Source organism: Nilaparvata lugens, chromosome 7 (assembly GCF_014356525.2).
Source record: "Nilaparvata lugens isolate BPH chromosome 7, ASM1435652v1, whole genome shotgun sequence".
Classification (NCBI taxonomy): Eukaryota; Metazoa; Arthropoda; class Insecta; order Hemiptera; family Delphacidae; genus Nilaparvata; species Nilaparvata lugens.
Window position 1 is genome coordinate 31,287,254 of NC_052510.1, and position 27,427 is coordinate 31,314,680.

At 33.8% G+C, this 27,427-nt stretch overlaps 1 protein-coding gene across 2 annotated transcripts in view; it reads left to right on the plus strand.

Moving 5' to 3' along the window:
• LOC111051089 (b(0,+)-type amino acid transporter 1-like) overlaps nucleotides 1–27,427 on the plus strand; it is a 121,881-nt gene that overhangs the window by 84,577 nt on the left and 9,877 nt on the right. For both annotated transcript variants that reach the window (XM_039432552.1, XM_039432553.1), the window contains exons 4-11: nucleotides 1,617–1,859; nucleotides 3,241–3,366; nucleotides 10,757–10,901; nucleotides 14,980–15,103; nucleotides 15,574–15,677; nucleotides 19,431–19,527; nucleotides 21,610–21,759; nucleotides 24,641–24,809. In XM_039432552.1, coding sequence (XP_039288486.1) covers nucleotides 1,617–1,859; nucleotides 3,241–3,366; nucleotides 10,757–10,901; nucleotides 14,980–15,103; nucleotides 15,574–15,677; nucleotides 19,431–19,527; nucleotides 21,610–21,759; nucleotides 24,641–24,809 — 1,158 coding nt within the window. The remainder of the gene's footprint in view (nucleotides 1–1,616; nucleotides 1,860–3,240; nucleotides 3,367–10,756; nucleotides 10,902–14,979; nucleotides 15,104–15,573; nucleotides 15,678–19,430; nucleotides 19,528–21,609; nucleotides 21,760–24,640; nucleotides 24,810–27,427) is intronic.

Consider the following 27,427-nt stretch of genomic DNA (forward strand, 5'->3'; position numbering starts at 1 on the left):
TTTTTGTGCAAAACGATATGATTTGATTTGATCAGCTGATGGAAAGTGAGTGCGCGTGTTCGTGGTGCTCAAGTCTGTACGCACCTTAAGAATAGTTTAAACCCGGTCAGAGTGTACATCCATTTCCAAGTCGTATTGTAAAAAACAACAATTATTCTCACTGCTGTTACTAAAAGCCACTCACTTTTTTGCAATACGACTCACGTTAAAATTGACGTACACTCTGTTCGAGTTGAAACTGTTCTTACATCAACCACCATTTTTGTCGCAATGTTCTTTGTAGTTTATCAGCTCCAACAAAACAACAATGACTGCTTGGAAGTTTGAACCTCCCGTTCCAAGGCGGAAGATGAAAAGTCAGCAGAATACTTTTACGTTAACACTTCTTTATCGTTCGCTCTAACTGCGGCTTCCGACAGTTACAGCAGTTATTTCTTTTTCAATAAATGATTCGATCTGGAAATGAGCCAATTCATAACAGTTACTGCAGTATGTATTTAAAATTGAAAATTATAAAAATAGCAGTATTTACAAAAATTTATTTCAGATTTATGCACTTGCTATTCCCGTTGGACGGGTGACCCATGTGAAGCCTTTATTGGGTAGATGGATACCCAGTTGAAATCCAACTCTTGTATCATCCTTCCCATCAACCTTTAGCTCATCTAGGAGTCACCCTTAGCAAAAAATCCCAGTTCATATTATGGAATCCGACATTCAATTTAATCAATTATTCTTTGTATGTACATTCTTTACAAATGTTTGGCAGTTCATCTTATACAAAAACTAACAACAACAATAAAAGCATCAACAAACAAAACAATAACAGCAAATCAATCAATCAATTGGTTGAGGACAATCATTATTAAATGAAAATCCTAATCAAATGCTGTAAATTTACATCTGAAAATTAGTTGAGAATTGACAGATATGGCAGCACCCCCGAAGAACTCTGCTACACTATAAAATTCTTTGTTTATTAGGCAATTCTTGAATACCTTTTTATTCTTCAGGTTGGTGATTTCTGTAGGGGGAGCATTCAAAATCTTTTTGATCAAAATCTTGATCAAATCTTTGATTCAAAATCTTTTTTGACCCTCATATACTGAGTGCTTGTCTCATAGAATGTAGCTTTATAGACCTGAATTCTCAATTCCCTATTATTTCTAGTATTGTCTCTGTGATCCAGGGCTCTCGCAATTTGAATCCATACATTGCACATTCATGAATATAGAGGCTAGGAAGATTGAGCATTTTTAAACTTTCAATTAAATGACCCTCTACAGAAGGTTCTTGGGGATTTCTTCAAAATCATCCTAACAACTCTCTTCTGTATCCTAAATACTCTTATTGAGTCCTGTGACAACCCCTTGAACGTCAGGAGAGGCTGGAAGTATCCATAGTAGCAGATATGAAGTAATAATCTAAATATATAGTTTCATCTCTATGATAGTAGGCAGTCAAGCTCACTTTTTTGACTCATTATTCTTGCTAGCCTTGATATTGCAAAGAAAGCTTTTTGATGAGGCATTCAATGTGCATCTTCCATTTATATTGTCTATTGATATATTTTTGATATGCAGTATAAATAACTTGGTTGATTGTTTAATGTGCAGGTGCACTGGCATACGCAGAGCTGGGCACAATGAACACGTCATGCGGCGCCGAGTATGCCTACTTCATGGACGCGTTCGGCTCGCTGCCGGCCTTCCTGTTCTCGTGGGTGTCGACGCTGGTGCTCAAGCCGTCGCAGCTGGCCATCATCTGCCTCAGCTTTGCCAAGTACGTGGTCGAGGCCTTTGTCACAGAGTGTGAGCCGCCCGAAACTGTCGTCAAAATGGTCGCCATCCTATCCATTAGTGAGTCCTCAAGTCTCAATTCAGCTGCTTTGATTGTCTTTTTTTAACCTGGATAGATGCTTACTCTATATTACATTCTATACTCACTGCAAGTCGCGCATTGTCGCGACTACAGATCAGGAAGCTCTCCGATTGGCAAATTGGGTTGGCATAACGAGAGGAAGCATCATGGGCAGGAAGCTCTCTCGAATCAGCCAATCAGGAATCTCTCTCGAATCAGCCAATCGGAGAGCATCCTGTTCTGTCGTTCCATGCCGACTTGTCCGAGAAACAAGTCGAGAAACGCTATGGCTTCGGTCTTTGGGCGCAGCCGGCTATGTAATAAGAATAGCTATCTACTAACCCTCCTCTACTTGTAATGAGAAGTCCCATGCAATTTTTCACTAAACAGCTAAAAGTTAAGTTAATAGAAATTATGGATTGGATAAAATATGAAATAAAATTTTCGAAAGTTGTAGCAAAATAATGAAAACTTCATTCGATTGCATCGCAAGAATATGAATTTTGTACTTGGTTGTGAAAATTTTCGAAAAAAAATCACCAAGCAACTGAATGCAATCTGCCATTGCAGGTTTTCAATAAAAGATCGAGAAGAAGGTTTGCGATAGTCATCTTGATAAGTGCTTTGGTATGAAAGCACTGTATTTTCCATAGTCTATATTTCCCTTACCGCAAATAATGAATTTTAGAATATTTTAGTTTATTTCGATAATTTTTGAACTGAAAATTCTCCCACTTGTCTGAGTTTTGTTCAAATTGTATTCACATTAAAGATTAATCAATGGAGACCTAAAATCTGAGAATTACTTCAAAAAAATTATTTATGAGAAGTGTAAAACCAAGGATTTAGATAATATTGTTCCAAAATATAGAACATCTCTTTAATGTGAACTTAATTTAAAAAATCAGACTGGTGAAGAAATGATCAGTTCCAAAATATGTTTGAATTATAAAAAAAAAAAACTCTAAAATTCATTATTTTCGGTAAGGAAAAATCTCTATGACAAATAGAAGATCATACCTTAGCACTTATCGCACTATAGCACTTGACGTTGTAATATCATGAATAAAATAAATATGATTATCGCAATCCTTATTCTCGATCTATTATTTAAAACCCTCCAATGACAATAATGGGAAATAAAAAACTAAGACATTCTGTATATAGAGTCATTATGTGCTTAAAATGTGTATATATATATATATATATATATATATATATATATATATATATATATATATATATATATATATATATTATATAGATTTAATATATCTACGATTTTCAAACAAATCATACTGTACTGGTTTATTAGCTGAACCTGTATGAAATTTTTTATTGCAACAAATTTTTCAATGTGTATCCTTTTAAACTTTCCAGTGGTCATATTATTCATCAACTGCTACAGTGTGAATCTAGCAACTGGAGTCCAAAATGCATTTACAGCCGCTAAACTGGTGGCCATATTAATTGTCATTTGCGGAGGAGGCTACAAGCTATTTCAAGGTTGGTTTGATTCACAGTACCATCAATCAATAAACTATTGTGTAAACTATTGATATGAGTTGAGAATTTTTTATCATTCAAATCAATTCAACATGAACTGTATACAATTAAATCCTATCAATTCGTTTCGAAAGTTGATCAAGTAGTTTTACTTTAAGTTACTAGACTACCGTAACTTATCAAAGAAGGCATAAAGGGATGCTTATTGGGATACCTCTGATGTTAGATTAATTTAATATGATCAAAGTCAATATATACAAAACAGCTTCAGACAACAAATTATTCAACAATTTATACAACAAAACATTTTAGCCAAAAATTTAAAGAGATTTCAAATGTAGTTGATTTAAATGTGATGATGAAAAGTAATAAAATCTGCAAGGCAGATTGATAATCTTCAGCCTCAGCTCTAGGTTTAGCCTACTGAGGGTGAGAGCAATTGTTTTGTTTCTGAACTGATGATTCAGCAATTGCAATTCAATAAAGATTCGGGAGAGGGAATTCACACAATAAACTTCCTAAGCTTTTACAGCAGTGGGTGTTGTCTTTGTCTTGCCTACAATTCTAAAAAGAAAGATGAGGCGATTTCCATGATAAAAGACATTATCAGAAACTGTCTATGACTACTGTTCTTTCTCCCTACTATACTGTGAATCAATAAAACTTGAATAGATACCACTAGGCGTCTACATTTATTCACACACACACACACACACACACACATATAGCAAGCTACCTATGTAAGTTATACAAATACTAGCCTACATTAAATTTTTTCATATAATAATTTCACAATTCATTATCATCATCAATTTTATAAAGGTGTATACAGAAATATTTCCATTTTATTTGAAAAAATAATCTAATACAAAATGATTAATGAACTCAATAAACCAATTCATTCTATATTAGAGATATCAATTATTAAAGAAGTAAACACTAATCCTAATTTGATAAGATAGAGGAAATTTTACATGTTACCTATCTTTCTTGGAATCAGACAATAAGACAATGTTACATAATTATACTGACATATGTATATGTAATTTCAGTTATTGTAAAACAGTATCGATCGAGCAGTCGTAGCGAGCAGACGTAGTTTTTTTTAGTGAGAGTAGTAGAAATAGGCTACTTTCACACGATAGGCTACTTTCACACGATAGGAGACGTGCAACTTGAACACTGAACAGTGTTCACGTTTTTCTGTCGAAGTACATTGAGTCAAATCGTGTCTTTCACATGGTGACTCCTATCCAGGAACCTCGTTTTGTCACGTCTTTTCACCTCGAGGCAAGCAGAGGCAAGATCTAACAACTACGCCGCCGTTCGCTGAAAGTATGACTCATCACTTTTTTCTCAAAGTTTAACTTCCTTAAAAATATAGATGGAAGATTTCTGATTTCGGATTTGGATTCAGTGACCCCAAATTCTTTAAAGCGTAAGTCCCGTTTTCGAAAATATCCGAAAACAAGGAAGTTATGGCTGTTTTTAATAAGGCTTTCTATTATCACATAATTATACGGTAAAAACGAACAGGTACTGTACTATACAGTACGTAAGTACTGTAGCTATTATAATACAACTTACACTGTATTCGTGTAGGAAATTTGGTAGGTTATTTATCTTGATTTCTGAAAATACCCCAAAATAAGGGAGTAAGATAACTTTGAAAAACCAAAGTTTTCCTGCCGATTGAAGAAACATTAAAAATTAGTCTAAGACATATTATGTCTTAGAATAAAAACGTGTAACAAATATCAGATCACTATTCAAGCTATCAAGCTTTTCATAAATTTATTTGTCTCCTCATGGCAGAAGGTTTGCGCCCAACGTTTTCACTTAAACATTTCTATGATTAAATTTTGATAGAGAACATTATCGTATTGATCTTCTAAATCCAGTTACATGTACATCGATTTTCGTAAAATTGATTTTTTTACCGTTCCTATGAATTCTAAGAATTCTATGAATTTATTGTTTATACAGGTTCATCACAGGCCAGGCTGGTCTGAGCTATTCATGACTTTTTTTCAGTATGCATTATCAACTCAGCAGTTCTAATACACAGACATCACTACTTGGAATGCCATGACATTTTCTATTCTTTCAATTCCTATTATTACCATAGATCGATTCAGATCAGCACAATGTTTATACTGTATGTTCATAATAGATTTTTCTGATTGTAAAAAGAAATAGTCAATAATTGCTGGAAATTTAAACTGATATTCAACGATTTGAACCTGATAAATTGGATTGTTGAATGACAATTGAAATTCAGTGAATTTTACTGTACAACATTCCTTTTCCTCCTATTTTATTGGGTGATGAGTGGAGATGATTTATGATTTCATATTTGGATTCATCTTTTCATAGTTCAATATTTTTTTGGAAAACTAGAACTTTTAAAAATTAAAAATGTTTATGTATAAACTACTCAGGTGTTCAAAAACTTCTTAAAACCTTTGCCTGTCCCTTTGTGAGGCAGGAGTATTATTATCTTAGTACGTACTATATAATCATATGATAATGGAAAGCTATATTAAAAACAGCTATAACTCCCTTGTTTTCGGGTATTTTTGAAAATGGGACTTACGCTTTAAAGAATTTGGGGTCGCTGAATCCAAATCCGAAATCAGAAATCTTCTATCTATATTTTTAAGGAAGTTAGACTTTGAGAAAAAGTTATGAGTCATACTTTGAGCAAACGTCGGCCTAGTTGTTAGATCTGTCGGCTTATTCGTAAGATCCCCATGTGAAAGTACAGGAGAGCTGCAAAATATGAAATATGATCTTCCGTAATATGATATTCCAGGAGCGAGGTCTCTGCCGTGTGGAACTGGCCATAGTGTATCGTGTATGCAATAGCTAAAGTGCTGAGTTCAGTGTTTTGATTGTTGTGCGCGAGTTCAGTGCCCTGCGCTGAAAAAAACAGTTCAGTGCTGATTTATCATATAATCCGGCTGAGGAATGTAAGGAATGTGAGGAATGTCGACTCCCAAAAGATTGCCGACCTTCCTCGTGCCAGAATCTGAAGAGGAGGAGGAAACAGATGAAGTCACAACTATGACGAGTCAACTAACACCAGCTAAGAGCGTTGAACCAAAGTCAATGACTATCAACGTCAACAGTTCCCCAGAATCGTTTCTAGAAACGAACCAACTGAAAACTGCAATGGAACAGTTTTTATCCAACGCATGGAAAGAAGTCACTTGCCAACAAAGTGAAGAGAGAGGAAGAATGAAAAAGCTGGGAAAGGAGTTGGAGAAAGCACGGTCGGAGATCAATCAGCTGAAAGAGATGTTTTCGTCAGCATTTTCAACAACATGGAAGCTCCAATCATCAGCTTCAAGTACAATGCAATCAGCAACAATAAAAGTTATTCACCACCGAACTGGGAGGAAGAAGAGAAAATGGTAGCATCAGAGACTGCATGGATTCTCCTTAAACAAAAGAAGAGGAAAATCCGTGACTCACCAGAAACAATAAGGCCTGCAACTGAGTCTACAAGAGTATGAAACCGAAAGAAAAAAAACAAGCCACCACCAGTCATATTAAGCGATGTCCAAGAGTATTCTAAAATTAAAGAGGCATTGAAATCGATAAACCTTAATTTCAGTGCCAACATGATGAACCTGAACCAGCTGAAACTGAACGTTGAAAATGAAAAAGAATACAGAAATTTAACTAAGATGTTGAATGAAGCTAAAGATAAATGGCACACGTACGAAAACAAACAAACTCGTCCAAATTGTATCATGGCTAAAGAGCTTCATCCATCATGCGATCCAGAGGATATAAAGAACGATCTTCTAGGCAGAGGCTTTCAAATAATCAGTGCTGTCAACAAAATGAAAAAAGTGAAAAAGGATGGAAAAGAACATATTACCAGACTTCCAATGTTCATGTTAACATTCAAAAATACAGAAGATACAAAAAAATATATGATATTAAACATATTTGCTACATGAAAGTGAAAATTGAATCAATTAGAAGCAATAAAATGATTCCGCAGTGTAAACATTGTCAGCGGTTTGGTCATACACAGACATACTGTCAACATGAACCTGTGTGGTGAAGTGTGCTGGAAAACACTGGACTATTTCATGTACCAAGGCTAAAGAAACCCCAGCCAAATGTTTCAATTGTGCTGAGGCTCACCCAGCTAACTACAGAGGCTGTCTCATCGCTAAAGAACTTCAGAGGAAAAGAACTGAAAAAGACAACAAAGTTAAAAGAAGTAGCGAAGTACCACATACAACCCAACAGAGAAACTTCACTTCAAAAAAGTACACTGGAGAAATATCCTATTCCCAAGTAACGAAGCCCCCTCCAAGCCTACAACAGGAGAGTCAACCAAAACAACAACAACAACCAGTTGATGTCAATAAGGTTTTGCAGGGAATTTTAAACAGTTTAAATATTCTTTCTGGACGACTTAACAGCTTGGAAGGGAAGAGTAGGAGTATCGAGAAGAAAATTAGGAAATGAATATTGCGAGCCAACAAGATATTAGGATTGCTACCTGGAATGCCAATGGAATAAATAATATCAATAATAATATAAAACAAGAAATAGAAATATTTCTAAAGACACGGAATATAGATGTTTGCCTCATCTCTGAAACCCATTCAACTGAGCAGACTCACTTCAAAATCAATGGATATAATGTTTACGAAACTATTCATCCTCAAAATCAAGCAAGAGGTGACAGTGCTGTAATAGTGAAGGAGAGTATTAAACACCATGAAGACTTCAGTATTGAAAGTGAAGAAATACAGCTAACTGTTGTTGGATTAGAGCATAAGGATTGGGGTTCAAGACTCACAACTACCAAAGGAAAAGAACTCAGAGAGGCTATCCAGGAGCTGGGCTGCGAATTCCATTTAACAGGGACACCTACTTATTGGCCAACAGATTTGAATAAAACTCCAGATCTTCTAGATTTCTTCATAACAAAGAGAATATCCAGTAATTTTATTGACATTGAAGAGAGCTTTGATCTGGATTCGGATCATTCAGCTGTGGTTCTCAACTTAGTGAACGAATGATAAAGAAAGAAGACAGACTGGGAAGCTTTTAAAGTAGAGTTGGAGAATGAAATCAACTTGAATATTCCACTTAGAACAGCTGAGCAGTTAGATGAAGCAGCAGAAAACTTCATGAGGCAAATCCAGAAATCAGCCTGGAAAAACACCAGACAATACACCAGGGAAACAAAAGGATGCAATTACCCCCTGGAGATTTGGCAACTTGTTTTAGAAAAACGAAGGGCAAGAAGAAGATGGCAACAAACTCGTGATCCTGCTGACAAGAATATCTTGAATAACAAAACACAATAATTGAGAAGAGAGATAAGGAAACTGACTGAGGAATCCATTAACAACTACCTTCAAAATTTAACAGCTGATGCCAGTACAGATTATCCATTATGGAAAGCAACAAAAAGAATTAAGCGACCAATATTACAATCCCCTCCAATAAGAAAACCAGATGGTACTTGGGCAAGAAACAACAGAGAAAAAGCAGATATATTTGCTAATCATCTGGAAGAAATCTTTCAGCCAAACAACATTCAATCTGAAATTAATCTTGAAGAAAATATAATAGATTATTTAGATACAGAGATTGATCTAGTTACTATGAATGAGGTTAAAGAAGAAATAAAATATAAATACAATATAATATAATATAATAATAGAATCTGAATACCAAAAAAGCACCTGGATTTGATCTGATTACAAGTGAAATCATGAAGAAACTTCCAAGGGAAGGTATTGTCATGCTAACATATTTATTCAATGCATCACTCCGATTACAGCATTTTCCTACAATTTGGAAGGTGGCAGAAGTCATTATGTTGCAAAAGCCTGGGAAATGTCCACAAGAAGCAAAATCGTACCGCCCAATATCTCTTCTACCTGTAATTTCAAAGCTTTTTGAGAAATTGTTAATGAAGAGATTGACTCCCATCATAAGTAGCAGGAATCTGATACCAGTCCATCAATTTGGTTTCAGGCAGAAGCACTCAACCCTGGACCAAGTACATAGAATCACCAATGTAATAGAGAATCATTAGAGAAAAAATCTATATGCTCAGCAATCTTCCTTGATGTTGCACAGGCATTTGACAAAGTGTGGCATGAAGGACTAATCAGTAAACTTCATAAAATTCTTCCCACTCAACTTGTAAAACTTTTAAAATCATATATCACCAACAGATTATTCAGAGTAAAACAAGGTGACGACGTCTCTGAATTGAAGGAAATAAGGGCTGGAGTTCAACAAGGTAGTGCTCTTGGACCAGTTCTTTATGTGCTGTACACAAGCGATCTTCCTGAATTAGATGCAGTGAGAATTGCTACTTTTGCTGCAATACTGCAATACTTGCAGTAGGGGAAACAGTACAAGAAGCAGCCACAAAACTACAGAATGCTAGCAACAAATTCAGTGACTGGACCAAAAAATGGAGAATTCGATTGAATGAGATGAAGTCCATTCTTATCAACTTCACAAACAAAAATATCAATGATCCGATTCGAATAAATCTAATTGGGAATGTAGTACCACACAGCAACACAGCAAAATACCCTGGAATGACTCTTGACGCCAAGTTGAAATGGAAAAAGCATATCAAGATGAAAAAGAGCGAGCTGGGACTCAAATAAAGTAAAATCTATTGGCTGTTGGGCCGACAATCACATCTCTCAATCGACAACAAAATATTGATTTAAAAACAAATTCTTAAACCTGTCTGGACGTATGGAATTCAGCTATGGGGCTGCTCTAGAACATCTAACATCAATCAGATTCAAACATTCCAGAACAAAGTACTGCGGAACATGGTGAATGCGCCCTGGTACATAAGGAACAGCGATTTGCACCGAGATCTGAACATCCCCTATATGACCAGTGAAATAAGCCGATTGCCAGCCCATCATGAGTCACGTCTTCATCAACACGACAACACCGAAGTCATCCAACTACAGCACTGAACTCACAAGGAGGTTGAAGAGAACAAAGCCCTTCGAGTCGGTGTAGTGCTAGTGAAGTGAAAAAGTATAAATTAAATAAATGTGTAGCGAAAGAATTTAAAGTAGAGAAATTATAGATTAGAACTGTACTGTTATTAGATTAGACTTCACTGGAAGACTTTAGCAATAAAAATTAATACGGTATGTTAGGATAAGAAATAAGAGAACAAAATTAATGGTTAGTCCTAGTGACTAGTTTTAATAGAAATAATACAAAAAAAAATTGTAAAACTATCTTCACCAAATATGGCTACACATAAATTGATGATAATTTCTACAATAAATTATATTTTCTTACACAAAAAATGTTTTAAAAGTGGGCCCATTAATTTAATATTATATTTTCAACTTTTCAGGAAACACTCAAAATTTCGAGAACATGTTTAGTGGAGAGACAGCATCGATTGGAAGTATAGCAACCGCATTCTACACCGGCTTATGGGCTTACGACGGTTGGAATAATCTCAACTACGTTACTGAAGAAATAAAGAAACCCTCAAAGTGAGTATTCAAATATATTTCATTATAATTTTCATTCATGACAAGGTAATTATGTTGATCTATCGATGAAAAACATTCTGTTCCTAATGTTAAAAGTCATGTTCTAAATTATTGAGAAATTTGAGATATAGGAGAGCCAAAAGCACAACCCAATTCATTTATAATAAATATGAAGGAAGTTTTACATGTTATATCTATAACTTATCTTTTGTAATAAACTATCATATGTCATCTTCTATGACATATTATTTACCTATGGGATGCTAAGACCCAAGCTGTAGTATAATTACTCGGGAGAATATACAGTTTCATTGTTTCCAAACAATTCAGATAATGATTCAACTTTTAAATTTTGAACTTCCAATTGTTTGTCAAATTTATGCTTGAGGTAAAATTGAACCAAGCTATTACGGTTATTTTGAATAAAAAACGGTTGTACCTGACTATGGATGATCAAGTTTACAAATTAATTGAGTCCCAAAAATGTGAATAGGAAAAACTGATTCCAGATGAGAGAATTATAGTGAGCTTCACTGGAGCCATAAGTACACTTTTCTCAGCATTATTTCAGTGAATCAAGTTCAAGGGACGTACCTACACTATACTGTAAAATACTGATTTTATCAGTGCAAGTTTATTCTTACACATTCTATATAGTGAGCCTTTGAACAGTAAAACAAAAATATGAATGTAAAAGAGAGAATCTTGGCTTTCCTTATAATTATTGTTGGTCGCTAAACACTGAATGATCACATAATAACAGGCTAAAAGTTTCAAATTTTGTAGGAGATACGATTGAGAAGCTTACTAATTTCAAGTTGGCAACCACACACCTATCAAGTATTCGATAATTATAAATTTAAGACTTATAGGCCCGGTTGCACAACAGCCGGTTATATTTTAACCGCGATTAATATCACGACAACCAATCAGAGAAGGCGTTTTATAAAAGACGGCTTCTCTGATTGGTTCTTATGGAATTGATCACGGTTAAAATTTAACCGGCTGTTGTGCAACCGGCACATAGAGAAGGTCGCCTTCCAAAAGAATACTAAATCGATTGCAAAAGTTCCATCAGACTGGAATAGCTTATTTATTACCTACACATCAATTCCACATCAATCAATGAAGAAAGTTCATGCATGAATAACTTCGGCACTTTTCATGAGATTTTCAAATAGATGAACTAAATCTTAAGCTACATTTACATATTTTAGAAAATTTGTTTTTCATTAAAAATGTACCTATTGAGTTGACAATTTATTGTTAATTTGTGTACTTGCTCATTACTTCACAAGTATTCGAATCTTATTTTTTCTCTGATATATTCATTGGTCACTATCGAATTGTATTAGAGGTACATTTAGAATGTTACTATAAATTATATTATGAGAGACTATCACGATTTGTTGTGAAATGCACCAAAAATAAATAGCATAATATTGAGACGCCTTATCAGAACTAAGAATCATATTAATGTATTCTAATGATGTGGGCTTGAAGGAATTTGATGTCACCTATTGTTTGAGAAAAATTGAAGCTAATTTGAAAATTTTGTGAGGGTTTTACCAGAAGCACTCTTTGCGCATGCGTTGATTTAGCTACAGTCATTTTCACTCCTAGGCTGCTTATTTTATTTTATTTTTATTTGATTGATTGTTTTTCTACCATTATGGTAGAAAATAATTTTTTAGTTAGTGGTTCTGTAATTTGTATTGCAGGTGGTGGGATTGGTCTGGTCGTTACTGCAAGCAAGCAGTTGCATGGTCAGCCATTGCCATTGCAACTGAACATTTAACCTAAGGTGAATTTTGTTTCAAAAGATGAATTTCAGCTTCTACTTATCGATTTCAGATTACTTATTCCAAACATTTAACGAGGCACTTCGAATGTCTTTATAATTTTCGCACTGATTATGTTTGCATCAGATATTATATATCCTGGAATTATCAAAGCACTGCCGTATTACAAACCAAGAATGCATCAACAAAAATCGACAAACTTTCAGTTATTTGTCATCATCAGTGCTCCCCAAACTTGATAGTCAACTAACTTATTTTATAATAAAATAGTGTATATCATAATTATTTCGAAGATAAACAAAAATTTGAAGAGATTGAACAAATCATTGCATACTGAATTTAAAAAAACATGGGCATGATGAAATTCTGATGATACAATATGCATTTTACCCTATCCACCGTGCGTATTCTCACAGTCTTCATCAATAATCATTGACTTTTATGAATAGCTACTTAGTTCATTAATATTCACGATGAATAGGAAGAGAAATTATATTCATGTTAGGGAGGGAATAAAATGTTTAGTCCGTGATTTATAGAAGCAAATAAATAGAATTAATAGCCTATTGACCTATAAATATGCATTATTATTTTATCTTCATTCTACAGGCCTATTCAATATAACCAATTCAAATATTGCATTAAGGCACAAATATAAATATTGTGAATAGGAGTTACAAGAAAAACGGGCGAATAGTGATGAAATACTGATTGAGCAGATTTTTCTTCATCTACCGTGTACGACTCCTCCGCACAGTCTTTTTTAATTAGTGAACCGTCAAAAACACAGGGGCTCCAAAGAATGCCCATATTTTAAAGGATTTAGGTGAATATTCATGCATTAGGCTAGGCGCACACCAGTTAGTCAAGACAAGACATGATCAGACATGTTTAGTCACAATACTTCACATTGTTGCTTATGACGCAACTCACACTAATTAGTCATTGCAATTAGACGTGTCTTCATAAGCAACTGTGTGAAGTATTGCGACTAAACGTGACTAGTCTTGTCTTGACTAACCGGTGTACGCCCAGACTTATACTTCTACTTACATGAGAGAATTTCTGTCGAGCTGAGTATTTTTCTCAAGGACTCAAAATATCACCGTTTGAACACCGTTCTACAGTACCTATGTCAATGTTGAAACCCATACTTTGAAACAACCAGCGCAGTATGAAGAGGTGGTCATATTTATAGATGGACTTGACTGACTGGAAAATTGTAAATAAGCAACAAAATTTATCCTCGTATTTTGTCCAGAAAGAGGTCGGAGGGACGCGCGTACTACAGTACCGTATGTATTGTATAAACAAGTACCTAATATACAAAAATCCTCTTGATTTCCAGCACTATTGAGCTTATAATTTTTATCAGCTTCAGAAAGTGTGATATTTCAAATTCAGCATTTTTTCTCAATTAAGGTACAGTAGTCGATAGATAACAAATTACACTTACACATCCCAAAGATTATCAAAATTATACTGTTTCTTACTTTTTCAACTCTACAATTTAAAAACTTCAGTGGTTTAATTTGAGAATAAAACTACCCAGTTTTATAATTAAAACACGGAATAATGAAAGTAGGCTATGTATCTCCTTTATTCTATATTATGAAGTAATTTAGAACCCACTTAGACTATTTATTCAATTTGTTTTATTCCACATTCTATTCCCATTTGCTTATTCAATGGTTATGAAACACATTGCCAGAGATTAATAATAGTCTGATAATATGAATAATAATATTTATCTGACAAAATAATATTTAGCCTATACATTAATGTTCAATTATGTGAATTAGGTTATCATCCAACTGATTCTCTTTTTTAAAAAATGGAAATGATTTACATGGTACTTGATTATTCACCGTACAAAAAAGGTGAAATTCCTATGTTTTTTAACAATCCGAGTCAAGAAACAAAGTTCATAGGCAGCTGAAAAATAGTTATTTCTTAATAAACAGCTACATTAACTCCTACTGCAATAATTTTGGTGTTTGTCTGATGAACAATCTAAACAATCAAAATTATATTTTATGATTTTTGTTACCCGTTAAAATTAAATTTCATGATACGTTATTAGGTACTGTAAGGAATTTCCCATCAAAATAAAGCAAAATCAGTTGTTTTGAAAATTTCGTATAAACGATAGTGGCTTATCAAAGTTATTGTTCTCTGAATTCAACTAAGAGCTTTAAAATACTAGGCCTAGATTTAAAACTTATTTCTAGATTTTCAATTTTATCAAATTTCTATATTGTCTGTTATTTTTGCAGAAATCTTCCACGATCCATAATGATAGCGATTCCTCTGGTCACTCTGTGCTATGTTCTCATCAACATCTCCTACCTGTCTGTCATGTCTGCTGCTGAGATGGAAGAGTCAGAAGCTGTAGCTGTTGTGAGTCATTTCACTAACATCAATTAATTAATAATTCATCAGTTTTGAAAGTGATCAAATTATTGGAAGAATCCAAATGACCAATCAAGTGTAAGTTTGATACACCGTTCCAATTCTTCATCAATAACTTTTCGAGGCACACTTGTTTTTTATTATTATGCTATACCGAATTATTTTACACAAAGCGAATGATGAAAAAATCTCCTTAAATATCCTCTAATAATTTGAAGTAGCGTATAATAGGTGTTATCTATTTTCTTGAAAATGAATTTGATTTCTATATGATAATTTTAGAGCTTTTTCCTTCCTGAATTGATGTCCAATTGTTTACTTGCAAAGGATCATTCAAAATGTTTCTATAGAATTTTTCATAATCCACTCATAATGTCTGTAATGTACTTCTATGATGGCATACTCTTATTTCTATGAATAATTTTCATATTAGCATTGAATATGTATTTCATTTGCAGACGTTTGGAAACCGCATTTTGGGAGCGCTAGCATGGCTGATGCCTCTCTCAGTTACCATTTCAACATTCGGTTCAGCCAATGGCACCCTGTTTGCAGCTGGAAGGTAATTCAAAATGCCTCTAACAAGACTTCTCTCAAAAAGAAGGATATTTTTAAATTTGCACTTAGGAGGCTGACACCCATTTTTAATTTATTAACTATGAGATCCGTGTATTATGCCACTGCCCACTTTCATATTTCATATGGCATTGAGATTTATCGTGGGACTACTGCATTGAACTTGAACAGGGTATTAAAACTCCAAAATAAGCAGCAAGAAAAATATTTGAATAGACGAGAGTCGTGCAGGACATTTCTCAAAGAGTTAGAATTAATGACGGTGTATGGACTTTATATTTACAAAATAATATTACACGTAAAAAATAATGAAGACAAATTCCCCAGTGTGCATGACTATAATACAAAAAATAAAAACAACTTTGAATGAAAAAGACTAAGAAATTGTCAAAAAAGTATTTTTCATTCAATATGGATAATTATTACAATATCAACTTTTCAACTACACAAAAAAAGAAACAACTTTATTATCAAATAACATAGTAAAGAGAAGTGCAAACAAAGCCCAACCTATATGGACATCAAATTCATTACTTACCTTCCTACTAGTATTAATCTTGAAAAAGATATAGTCCAGTCACTATATACATTGGTGCATGCAATTTATATTGTAGTTCTGATTTTTTAATATATTATTTGGGTACATAAGAGAAGTCCAGAACCAATTTCTTCATGCAAAATTTCCTTGTGCTAGATACCGGGTGGCCCAAAAACCTCGTATTTAAGGCTCATTTTCCAGTTTCCAGCTATTTCTGCAAAATCTCAAAATCGGACAGAAAAATTTGCTCCCGCCTTTTTTCTAGAATATAAAATTCTGAATAAGATGAGATCATTCGGAACTCTGTATCTCCAATGAGTACTGAGTTATGATTTTTCAAAAATGAGTGAAATTTGAAGAGAAAATCAATTTTTGATGAATTATTTTATATTTAGATCAACAATATCTTCCGATTGTTACCATTAAGATGTATGATTTAAAATCCCTCTGGGCGTATTTTTGTGCTCTACAATCTGAGATCAGATAGAGCGATCTATCTCATATAGATTTCCAGGTACACCTGACAACAATGCTCCTTGTATTGTGAAAAACACCTAATTTTCAGCTTCAACCTTCATCACCAGCTACATAGTCTTCATATTGATATTTCGCACAATGACTTAAGTTCATAAGATTATGTTCTATGAGAATCACCCGTTAGATGCACTTCATTTCAGTATTTCCTAGTGGAAAGGCGCGCTTGAAGACACCACAAGGATCAAAATTTCAAACACTTATAACTTCTGACACAATGCTCAGATTTCATCGTACTACATTTCATTCTTCTCGGCTCGTCAAGGCGGTCCAAAATCATGCATCATAAGTCAAATTCGGTCGAAAAGTGGAAAATTTATTGTTGAGTGTACTAAAGCCCATATTCCAATACACAAAAAATAGCCAATTTCTATATTCAAAGCTGCATGTCTTTTGAAATACTTCTGATAAAATTCCCAAATCTAGTGAGGATGTGAAAATTTTCCCCCTCTACCCACTCCAATGAAAACTTCCAATACCAATACCATTCGAAAGTTACAGAAGATTTCAAAAATGGCGATTTCAGTTTTTACATTTTTCCGTGATTTTACTGTTGATCAAGAGTTTCTAAAACGAGTCTGATACATCATAGAAACTCTCGATTGATTACAAATTGTAGATAAATATTCATCCTCTACGAGCTCAGTAGTTGTCTAAAATCCATCTTGAATCCCTTTCCCTATCATAGTACAGCCAAAACCGTTAATATGATAGAAATATCTACAATTTCCGGATTTTTTCAACAATCAAATCTCAATTTACGAACATATTTTTCTTGAATCGTTTACAGCAGATAAAAGGGAACATTCCATTGTAAATTTCAAGAACAAGTAATGATTTTATCATTAATAAGGGGTTACCGAGATACATAGCTTTGAATATAGAAATTGGCCATTTTTTGTGTATTGGAATATGGGCTTAAGTAACTCAACAATAAATCTTCCATTTTTCGACCGAATTTGACTTATGATGCATGATTTTGGACCGCCGTGACAAGCCGAGAAGAATGAAGTGTAGCACGATGAAATCTGAGCATTGTGTCAGAAGTTATAAGTGTTTGAAATTTTGATCCTTGAGGTGTCCTTAAGTGCGCCTCTCAACTAAGAAAAACTGAAATGAAGTGCATCTATCGGGTGATTCTCATAGAGCATAATCTTATGAACTTATGTCATTGTGCGAAATATCTATGTAAAGATTATGTAGTTGGTGATGATGATTGAAACTGAAAATTAGGAGTTTTTCACAATACAAGGAGCATTGTTGTCAGGTGTAACTGGAAATATATATATGAGATAGATCGCTCTACCTGATCTCAGATTATAGAGCACAAAATACGTCCAGAGAGATTTTGAATTATACATCTAAATGGTAACAATCGGAAGATATTGTTGATCAAAAACTAAAATTCATCAAAATTGATTTTTTCTTCAAATTTTACTCATTTTTGTAAAATCATAACTCAGTACTCATTGAAGATAGACAGTTCCGAATGATCTCATTTTATTCAGAATTTCATATTCTAGAAAAAATGTGAGAGCAAATTCCTCTGTCCGATTTGGCAGAAATAGCTGGAAACTGGAAAATGAGCCGAAAATACGAGGTTTTTGGGCCACCCGTTATCTAGCACAAGGAAATTTTGCATGAAGAAATTGGTTCTGGACTTCTCTTATGTACCCAAATAATATATTAAAAAATCAGAACTACAATATAAATTGCAAGCACACCCCCTTTTTTACTTTCCTTGCCATATTACCATAGGTAAGGAAAGTATTGGTTTCCGAAAAAAATTAAGGTACCCCAAATTCCAAATTTCTATACGTTTCAATGTCCCCTGACTCCAAAAAAGTGGTTTTTGGATATTGGTGTGTGTGTGTGTGTGTGTGTGTGTGTATGTGCGTCAAACGATTCCAACAATTTTAATTAAAGTTATACCTGAAAAAGTCATCGATAAATTCTATCAACTGCCACAAGTCCCATATCTGTAAAAATTTCAGGAGCTCCGCCCCATCTATGCAAAGTTTGATTTTATACTCTCAATTATCAGGCTTCAGATAGAATTTAAACAAAAAATTTCGAGTGGAATAGATTGAGCATGAGAATCTCTACAATTCATGTCTAGTAACATTTTCACCTAAAATTAAAAATAAACTCGAAAATCGAGAAAATGTGATTATCCAATTGCAAACTATTGGCAACTGTTGATTCTATTAAATGATTCACTATGAAGAGATAGCAGACCTCGTGTGTCTCCAGCGTTATTGCCCTGTCACCAGCTGGCTCAAATCTTTGAATAGTAGACTTGAGATGTAGCGTACCGTAGCGTTAGGTGATCAATTTTCATAACAAGGAAAGTTGTGTGAGTGCGCCACACCAGATTTTTATGTCTATATTGACTGGACTTATATTACAAGGTTTAAAAACAATCTGAAGAAGTATATAGTGGAATTGGAATTGTACAGTTATGAAGAATTTTATAGTGCCAACTCATTATGTATTTAGACTACCTATTGTTGATGTATTTTGTTTTTTTACTTGTAACTTATTTATTTTATTATTTCATGAAAATAATAAATAATGAAAGACGCATTCATGTAAATTCTGATGTATATTTTGATTGATTGATCATGAATAGACTATTTTATAAAATGAAAAATCGATCATTTGCAGGCTATGTTTCGCAGCTAGTCGAGAGGGCCACCTGATGAACATCTTATCCTATGTACACATCAGACGTTTGACACCAGCACCAGGACTCATCTTTCATGTACGCATTCTTAGCATACTCACCTTACACTTGGCATACAAACTCAATTTAATTAAGATATTACTTTTTTGCTTCATGCTGGTCCTTGCTCTCCCACTTGTAAATTTATGGTAAACTCTGCTCTACGATTGGTAATGTATTTTTTCAATAAACTATAAAAAAAGTCTAAATTTATTTATATAGTATAGAAGATAAGTTCATAGTACATAGATAAAGATACATTTAATTCTACTTTTCATGCAAGAACTCTCCCCCATTCACAGAGTATAGTCTTCTTGGGGGAATTCCATCTATAAATTAACATTAATTAAATAATATATAATTTTCTATTTCAATTGATGTATTCTTTAAAGCATTGAATATTCGTAATTTTACATATCTTCGTGATGCGATGTGGAAAAATAAATTGATTTGATTTGAAGTTCCACTTTTTCCAAAACACCTCTTCCTTTTTATTTTTAGACAATATACAGAGAGTTTTAAAACGAACTCCCTAGTTTTAGGTATAAATTGAATGTGTAAATTAATGAAAAACTACATCAACAAGTACATTCAATGAAAGAGAGAACCTTCAAGTTTTGTTCAACATCAGTACACTTCAACATGGGATCCATTTGTTGCCCTGCACACGTCGAGACGATACTCAAGTTCTCGCCGTATTCACCAACATATCTGGTGTAACTGTCCCAACCGCCGAGACGATTCTTTCCTGTAAATGGTTTATGTCTCGGATTTTTCCACTGTACACAACATTTTTTATGTTTCCCCAAAAGAAAAAGTGCAGAGGAGTTTAGTCCGGGCTTCGTGGTGGCCAAGCAATTGGGCGAGCTCTCCCTATCCACCCACCTTCCCGGAAAGCGAGTGTCTGTCTAGTGTCAACTGAAGGAACTGTTTCCTGGTGCCGTCCTAAGGTCAAGCAGGAAGCAGGCCTGCCAACTGCAGGGGGGCAAAACTTGGACAGTTGCTGAATCAAACACCACAAACTAGAATAGAGTATATCACTTTTTACAGATTCTATGACACATCAAAACTAGGGAGCTCTTTTTCAAACACCCTGTAGTGTTACAAAAAATAATATCAAAAGAAAATTCAGAAAAGATGTTTTTTCCTCACCAAAATTTACAATTGATTGTTTAATGAATGAGGGAATCCAATTCCAGTTTAGAGATGATTACTCTTTCGAATGTTGAACCCATTCTTCAACGAAGTTGTCTCACTACAGTCTGTATGAAACAAGTTGAGACTTGACCCACCATCAGAACAAATTACACGGTTTCATGTGAAATTGCAAATTTAGCAATCTTCTAATTCAACCTCAAAATTGAATGTAGAATATCATCCCCGATATCCCAGTAGTGTTGAAAAAGTTCCAGGATTGAAGGATTAGGAAATTTATATTTTTTTGTTGAAATTGAAAATATTTGCGAAAATATGTTTCTCTTTTGAATATCACTTTCCTCAGAATCATGTCGTAATAAGTGAGAATTTGATTACATAACCTTATCTTTTGGACAACATTAACATTTTATCAAAATTTTTGGAGAGAAATAGTACAGGCTCAGCCTAGTTTTTCCTCCAATGTCATAATTGTATTATGATTATATTATCTTATACAATAAATAAATTAAAAATTATTATTATTATTATTATACACGATTTGGCAACCCTGCAATTTTTTCAGAGGGCCAAGTCTCAACTTATTTTATACAAACTATAAATGCCATGCCGCTATTATACATCAAAACTGGCCGAATGGTGGTTTTATATAGGGTAAACCAGCCCACGTTGGGACACCAAAATTCAAACAGCTATAACTTGAACAAAAATTGAAAAAATCAACATTTTTTAATTTTATATTCATTGTATTTGCTTACACTTTCATCCTTGAGGATGGCAACTGCATTGATCGTCAATTGCTTTTTTATTGCAAAAACAAATTTTTGGGGAGTGTCCCAACCTGGGCTTAAGATCGGCCCACGATGGGACATCCCTTGCCCAGGTTGGGATATTCCTATATATCTATCCTATAAATCCTATCTATTGCTATAAATATTCTATAAATTTTCAACTTGTCTGTTTCAGTCGATAATAGCTGCAGCAATGATCCTTTCTGGAAACATCGAATCACTGATAGACTTCTTCAGCTTTACTGCGTGGATATTCTACGGTGGCGCTATGCTGGCATTGATTGTTATGCGATACACTAGACCCAACTTCCCACGGCCCTACAAGGTATGCTATGCAATGCTTATCGAATAGATCAATAAGATGTATATTTTTACTTTCCTTGCCCTATTACCATAGTTAAGGGAAGTGTTGATTTCCAAAGAAAATGAAGGTATCCCAATTTCTAAATTTCTATACGTTTCAAGGTCCCCTGAGTCCAAAAAAGTGGTTTTGGGTATTGGTGTGTATGTGTGTGTGTGTGTGTCTGTGTGTGGATCTTTGAATAGTAGACTTGAGATGCGCGTTGAACACTATCGTCAGTTGATCAATTTTCATAACGGCAAGGAAAGTTGTGTGAGTGCTCCACACCAGATTTTTGAAGGTTGATATAAATGTATACATTGAAGTAGGCTTACTTACTGAGAAGTTCATGAGTATTTTTATTTCTTCGAATTCTCAATAATACATCAAGTTTTTTGCACAGTGAAATCGGAAACTAAAATGAATCAGCTGGAGTTTTGATCTCAATAATTTATTTTATAATCTATATAAATAGAAATCTGGTGTGGCGCACTCACACAACTTTCCTTGCCGTTATGAAAATTTATCACCTGACGCTAGTTTTCCCGCGCATCTCAAGTCTACTATTCAAAGATCCAAGCCAGCTGGTGACAGGACAATAAGGCTGGAGACACACGAAGTTTGCTATTTCTTCATAGTGAATGATTTAATAGAATCAACAGTTGCCAACAGTTTGTAATTTAAATAATAACATTTTCTCGAATTTCGAGCTTATTTTCAATTTTAGGTGAAAATTTTACTGAACATTAATTGAAGAGATTTTCATGCTCAATCTTTTCCACTTGGAATTTTTTGTTTAAATTGTATCTAAAGCCTGATAATTGGGAATCTAAAATCAAACTTTGCATAGGTGGGGCGGAGCTCCTGAAATTTTTACAGATATGGGACTTTTGGCAGTTGATAGAGCTTATCAATGACTATTTTATTTTTGGTATAAATTTGATTGAAATCGTTGGAGCCGTTTTCGAGAAAATCGCGAAAACCCCGGTTTTTAACAACATTTTCACCATTTTATCCGCCATCTTGAATTGCATCAGATAGAAATTGTTCGTGTCGGATCCTTATATTGTAAGGACCTTGAGTTCCAAATTTCAAGTCATTCCGTTAATTAGGAGATGAGATATCGTGTACACAGACACACATACACTCATACACACACACACACACACACACACACACACACACATACAGACCAATACCCAAAAACCACTTTTTTGAACTCAGGGGACATTGAAACGTATAGAAATTTGGAAATTGGGGTACCTTAATTTTTTTCGGAAAGCAATACTTTCCTTACCTATGGTAATAGGGCAAGGAAAGTAAAAATCGAGCCTCAAATTTTGACATTCAATAACTTTTTTATGTGTGCACCGAATTTGATGATTTTTCTTTAGTTGTGTTCGTTATGTTCAAGACCAGGTTTATGGCCTATCAAATTTATAATCCGACTTCAGGACTCTTTCCTACGGTCCTTCAAAGTTCACATGTAATCCTTATGGGAGAAGATTTGTGAGCTGGCCACACACAGAAATAAAAATCAGTTGTTATAATCATTGCGTCATAGTCATACAACAACCGTCGGTAGATAGTAGACAATAGTGTGTGCTGCTCCATAACCGCCCATGTATTTTATTCTAAACTCTCCGACTAAAATCAAAATGACTGTTCTGTGTGTAATCATCCAGCAGTGCGGCCTCATGTTAAATACTTACATGCTCCAAAGACATTGCTTTGTTTCGAATAATATTGCTTTCTTCGGTGCTCAGAATCAATTGATGTTCAGTAAATTATTTATTTTGCAGTTGGAAAATTATCTATATAAATAAAATGCTGCATCGCACCTCCTCAGGTGTGCATCCAGCTAAAGTTTGTCATGAGATGCATTAAACTAATTGGCGGTACGAAGTTCGCCGGGCCAGTTAGTAGCAAATAAAACTTGACAATAATTCATTTTAAGCTGATTCCGTTTAAACTGGCACCGTGCAAACGGCTCTAAATTGTCAATTTCAAGATACGATAGGCTACTGTACTTCTTAAAATAAATTTTATACCGTACTATATCCAGGAAATACATGATGTTTACAAGTATCAGTTCGTATAGTATATGAGAATTAAACAGAAGGTACACGGTAATCTACACAATAATAATATTATGTTCAAGACCAGGTTTATGGCCTATCAAATTTATAATCCGACTTCAGGACTCTTTCCTACGGTCCTTCAAAGTTCACATGTAATCCTAATGGGAGAAGATTTGTGAGCTGGCCACACACAGAAATAAAAATCAGCTGTTATAGTGTTGATATGTTTGCTACGCTGAGACGGGAAATTCGATATATTCATGATTTCAAAATTCGTCACAAGTCGAGATAAATCAATGGAACAATTTTGGAGTTGGAAAGGAAGGAATGGCCGTTATAAAGTTTATATTATAAAGTTTATTGAATATCGCCTTATTAAATTCTCAAATTGGTCCCGATTGACCATAAAGATATTCCCATCAAGAAATCTTCTTATCATAAATTTTCTTCAAATTGTTTCAGGCATTTTAAACAATTTCTTAAAAATAGATCCCAGATAATTTTGATATTGAAAAAGATATATTTGATATTTGAGATGAATAAACAATATTCCAATTGCTAATACCTTAAAAATGTCTTGACTCACCATATACTAATACTTTCTCTTAGTAAGGTGCGGCGACAGGTTTTACCTAACAGTTAAGTTTATCATAATTTGAATTTTCAATTTCAGGATAATTTTCATGTATCTTGGAAGAGAATATAGCCTATATTTTTAAAACTGATTAATAATAATTTTAAAATTGAAACCCATAGAAGAAATTCAATGAATTTAATGTTTGCAGGTTCCGTTCATCATTCCAGTTGTGGTTCTAGTGATATCCATCTACTTGATAATAGCCCCAATCATAGACTCGCCCCAAGTAGAATATCTTTATGCGGCACTATTCATTCTAGCTGGGCTCATAGTTTATGTGCCAATAGTGCACTATAGATTCAATACCTCAATAATGGGTAAGTACTAACAGCATTAATTTATTATAATTTTATACAAAAAGTTCATTTTCCCAAAAATTGAATCCATTGGAAACACATGTAAAAGTGAAAGTTTACTGCAATACCTTGAAACTTTAACAAAACTACAAAATCATGACTTGTAGTTTGGAAAGAGGAAGGGATAGGAGGGACAAATAATGATGCCCGTGAGATAATTAACAAGACCGTTTCAAAATAGTGACCTGGGTATAACAAGGGAAATGGTATTAGTAAATATTAATAATTACATAATGTAACCAATGAGAAAGTTCTACACCTAATTCAAAATGAGAATTTATATTCAATTGCTAATGACGGTTTTATAATGAGACTCACGTTCATGTGAGTGATTGTTTGGTTTTAAAATGATATATTTTATCTGCAATAATTTATAGGATAAGCATTTCGAAAAAACGTATTTTTGAGTAGGCCTACATAGGTAGTTTATTTTTAGTCATTCATAAACTTGTCATGAACTTTGTAAGGTATCTATGCTTAATAAGTGAACATTCTTCTGAAGTAGACCTCTTACATAGATTATTGATAGTGCTCGCACGTGGATAAAAAATTGAAACAAGAAATAAATACTTTGAAAATCCAATAAAAACTAGCTTATATATTTTTTAACGAGCAGTTCTGTGAACAGTAGACCTCGCGCTCAGTAAGTTACATTGACCTTTTGTTATGTTTCTCAAAAATTAATAAACATTTTATCAATTTAAAATGTCCAGAAAAAATCCTAAATAAACATAGAGCTTTCTGTCCTATCGTACCGTGACGTGTCGTCGTTAATGTCTAGTTGACTATAATACTACCCGTTCTAAAACATCGAACATTTTGAAAATGTTGCTTTCCATCAACGTTAGTAGACAGTGTAACATATTTAAATCTGGGTAGATGAAAAACCCTAACAGAAATAGTAATAGGTCTAAAAATAAAGTAATTGGCTAATATCGCCAAGCAGATAATAAACAAGATAAGATAGCATCAGCTTGTTCTGGCTAAATGGTACAAGAACTTAAAAAGGATTTGAAGGAAGTTTACTACTCATAAATAGATTATTTATAAAATATTTGAAGATTGAGGTTATGTAGATGTATTCACGGATCGGTGACCTAGAGATCGATCAAACCGAAGAACGTAGAATCTGACCAAAACCCCTTGGCAGAGCTTTATTGCAATCGGATGGTGTGCAATGTGAAAAAACACCCGTCCACGTGGCTAATTATTAGGTAGCATGGAATTAATATTAATATATAGAATATTAACTAGCATGCAAAGAGCATAAATATAAAACCAATAAAAATAATTTAATGTATTCAGGAAATAAGAGTTACCAGGCGCATGAATACCTAATAAAATTTGCATGCACCAATAGTAAAACGGCAGTTAATAGGCGGCAACTGTAGGCCAATTTAAAAATATTTATATATATTTATATAAGTGTAGTAGATTTTGTGTAAAAATTTGTGTAATCTATGTTATCAATATGGCTCGAATGCAAAGAAATTATTAATCATATAATCTAAGCAATATTTTGGCCTTCTTTGTAAGATCTATTTGAATTTAATGGCGGAGGATTGAGATATTTAAATTTTATGCTAATTTGAAAGTCGGAAAGAGGATCTGTAAAACTTGAGAAGGAAGAACCAGACTCGCCAGCCAGATGCCACCATAAGAGGACCCCAAATATTTTAGAGCGAAGTACCTTATTAATAATTTTGTAAAAATTTAAAGTTAAAGTAAATTATTAAATTTCTTAAAAGACTTCGTGATGCTATTGTGAAGCAGAAGTCATTTTTCATTTTTTATTAAATTTATAACCCCTTGGAGGAGACGATTCCGGCTACCATATTCCCGGACCGCATGGAGTTGGATCGACATCGGCGGCTTACAAGAAGATTTTCGACACGTGAGTGATTAAATTTGAATTTAGTGATGGGCGCCCTAGTGCTTCGAAATAATCTGATGATCAAAGCTAGCTCGCCGAAAGGGTTATTATAAATTAAGAAATTAATAAGAGTAATACTTGCGCAAGTAATAATTAGTATTAAAGGTATTTAATTGAAAGAAAAATATAGATCAATATTTTAGAAATTTCTATTTAATCAAAGAAGTACGAAATCTAGGCTATCAAACGTATGCATACAATATTTAATTTTTGCAATACAATTGGCGATAATTTATCATAGTTCTAATTCACTAGATGAATGGCTCTACCTATTCCGTCAGGTGCCGAATCTTGCACCCTGAGATAAAAATATATATTCGATACAAATAAATCTACTAAATACTAGAGATTTTAATATATAGATATATTTGGATTATTAGTGGCTAATTTATCAAGCTGATCTTAGAGCACATATTTATGATTGAATTATCCAAGCAGACAAGTATTAGCAAGTACATGTCACAGCTACATGCCAAAGAATGCATATGATTTCAAGATAAAGGCACATGGTAATGATTCGTGCCATAAATCTAGAATATAAAGTTAGCCTGTGATATTTTTATTGATTTCAAATATTGTTCTATTTTTATATTATATTTTTTATCGCTCTATATATATTTTTTGCCTCGATTGATCTTTGCATTAT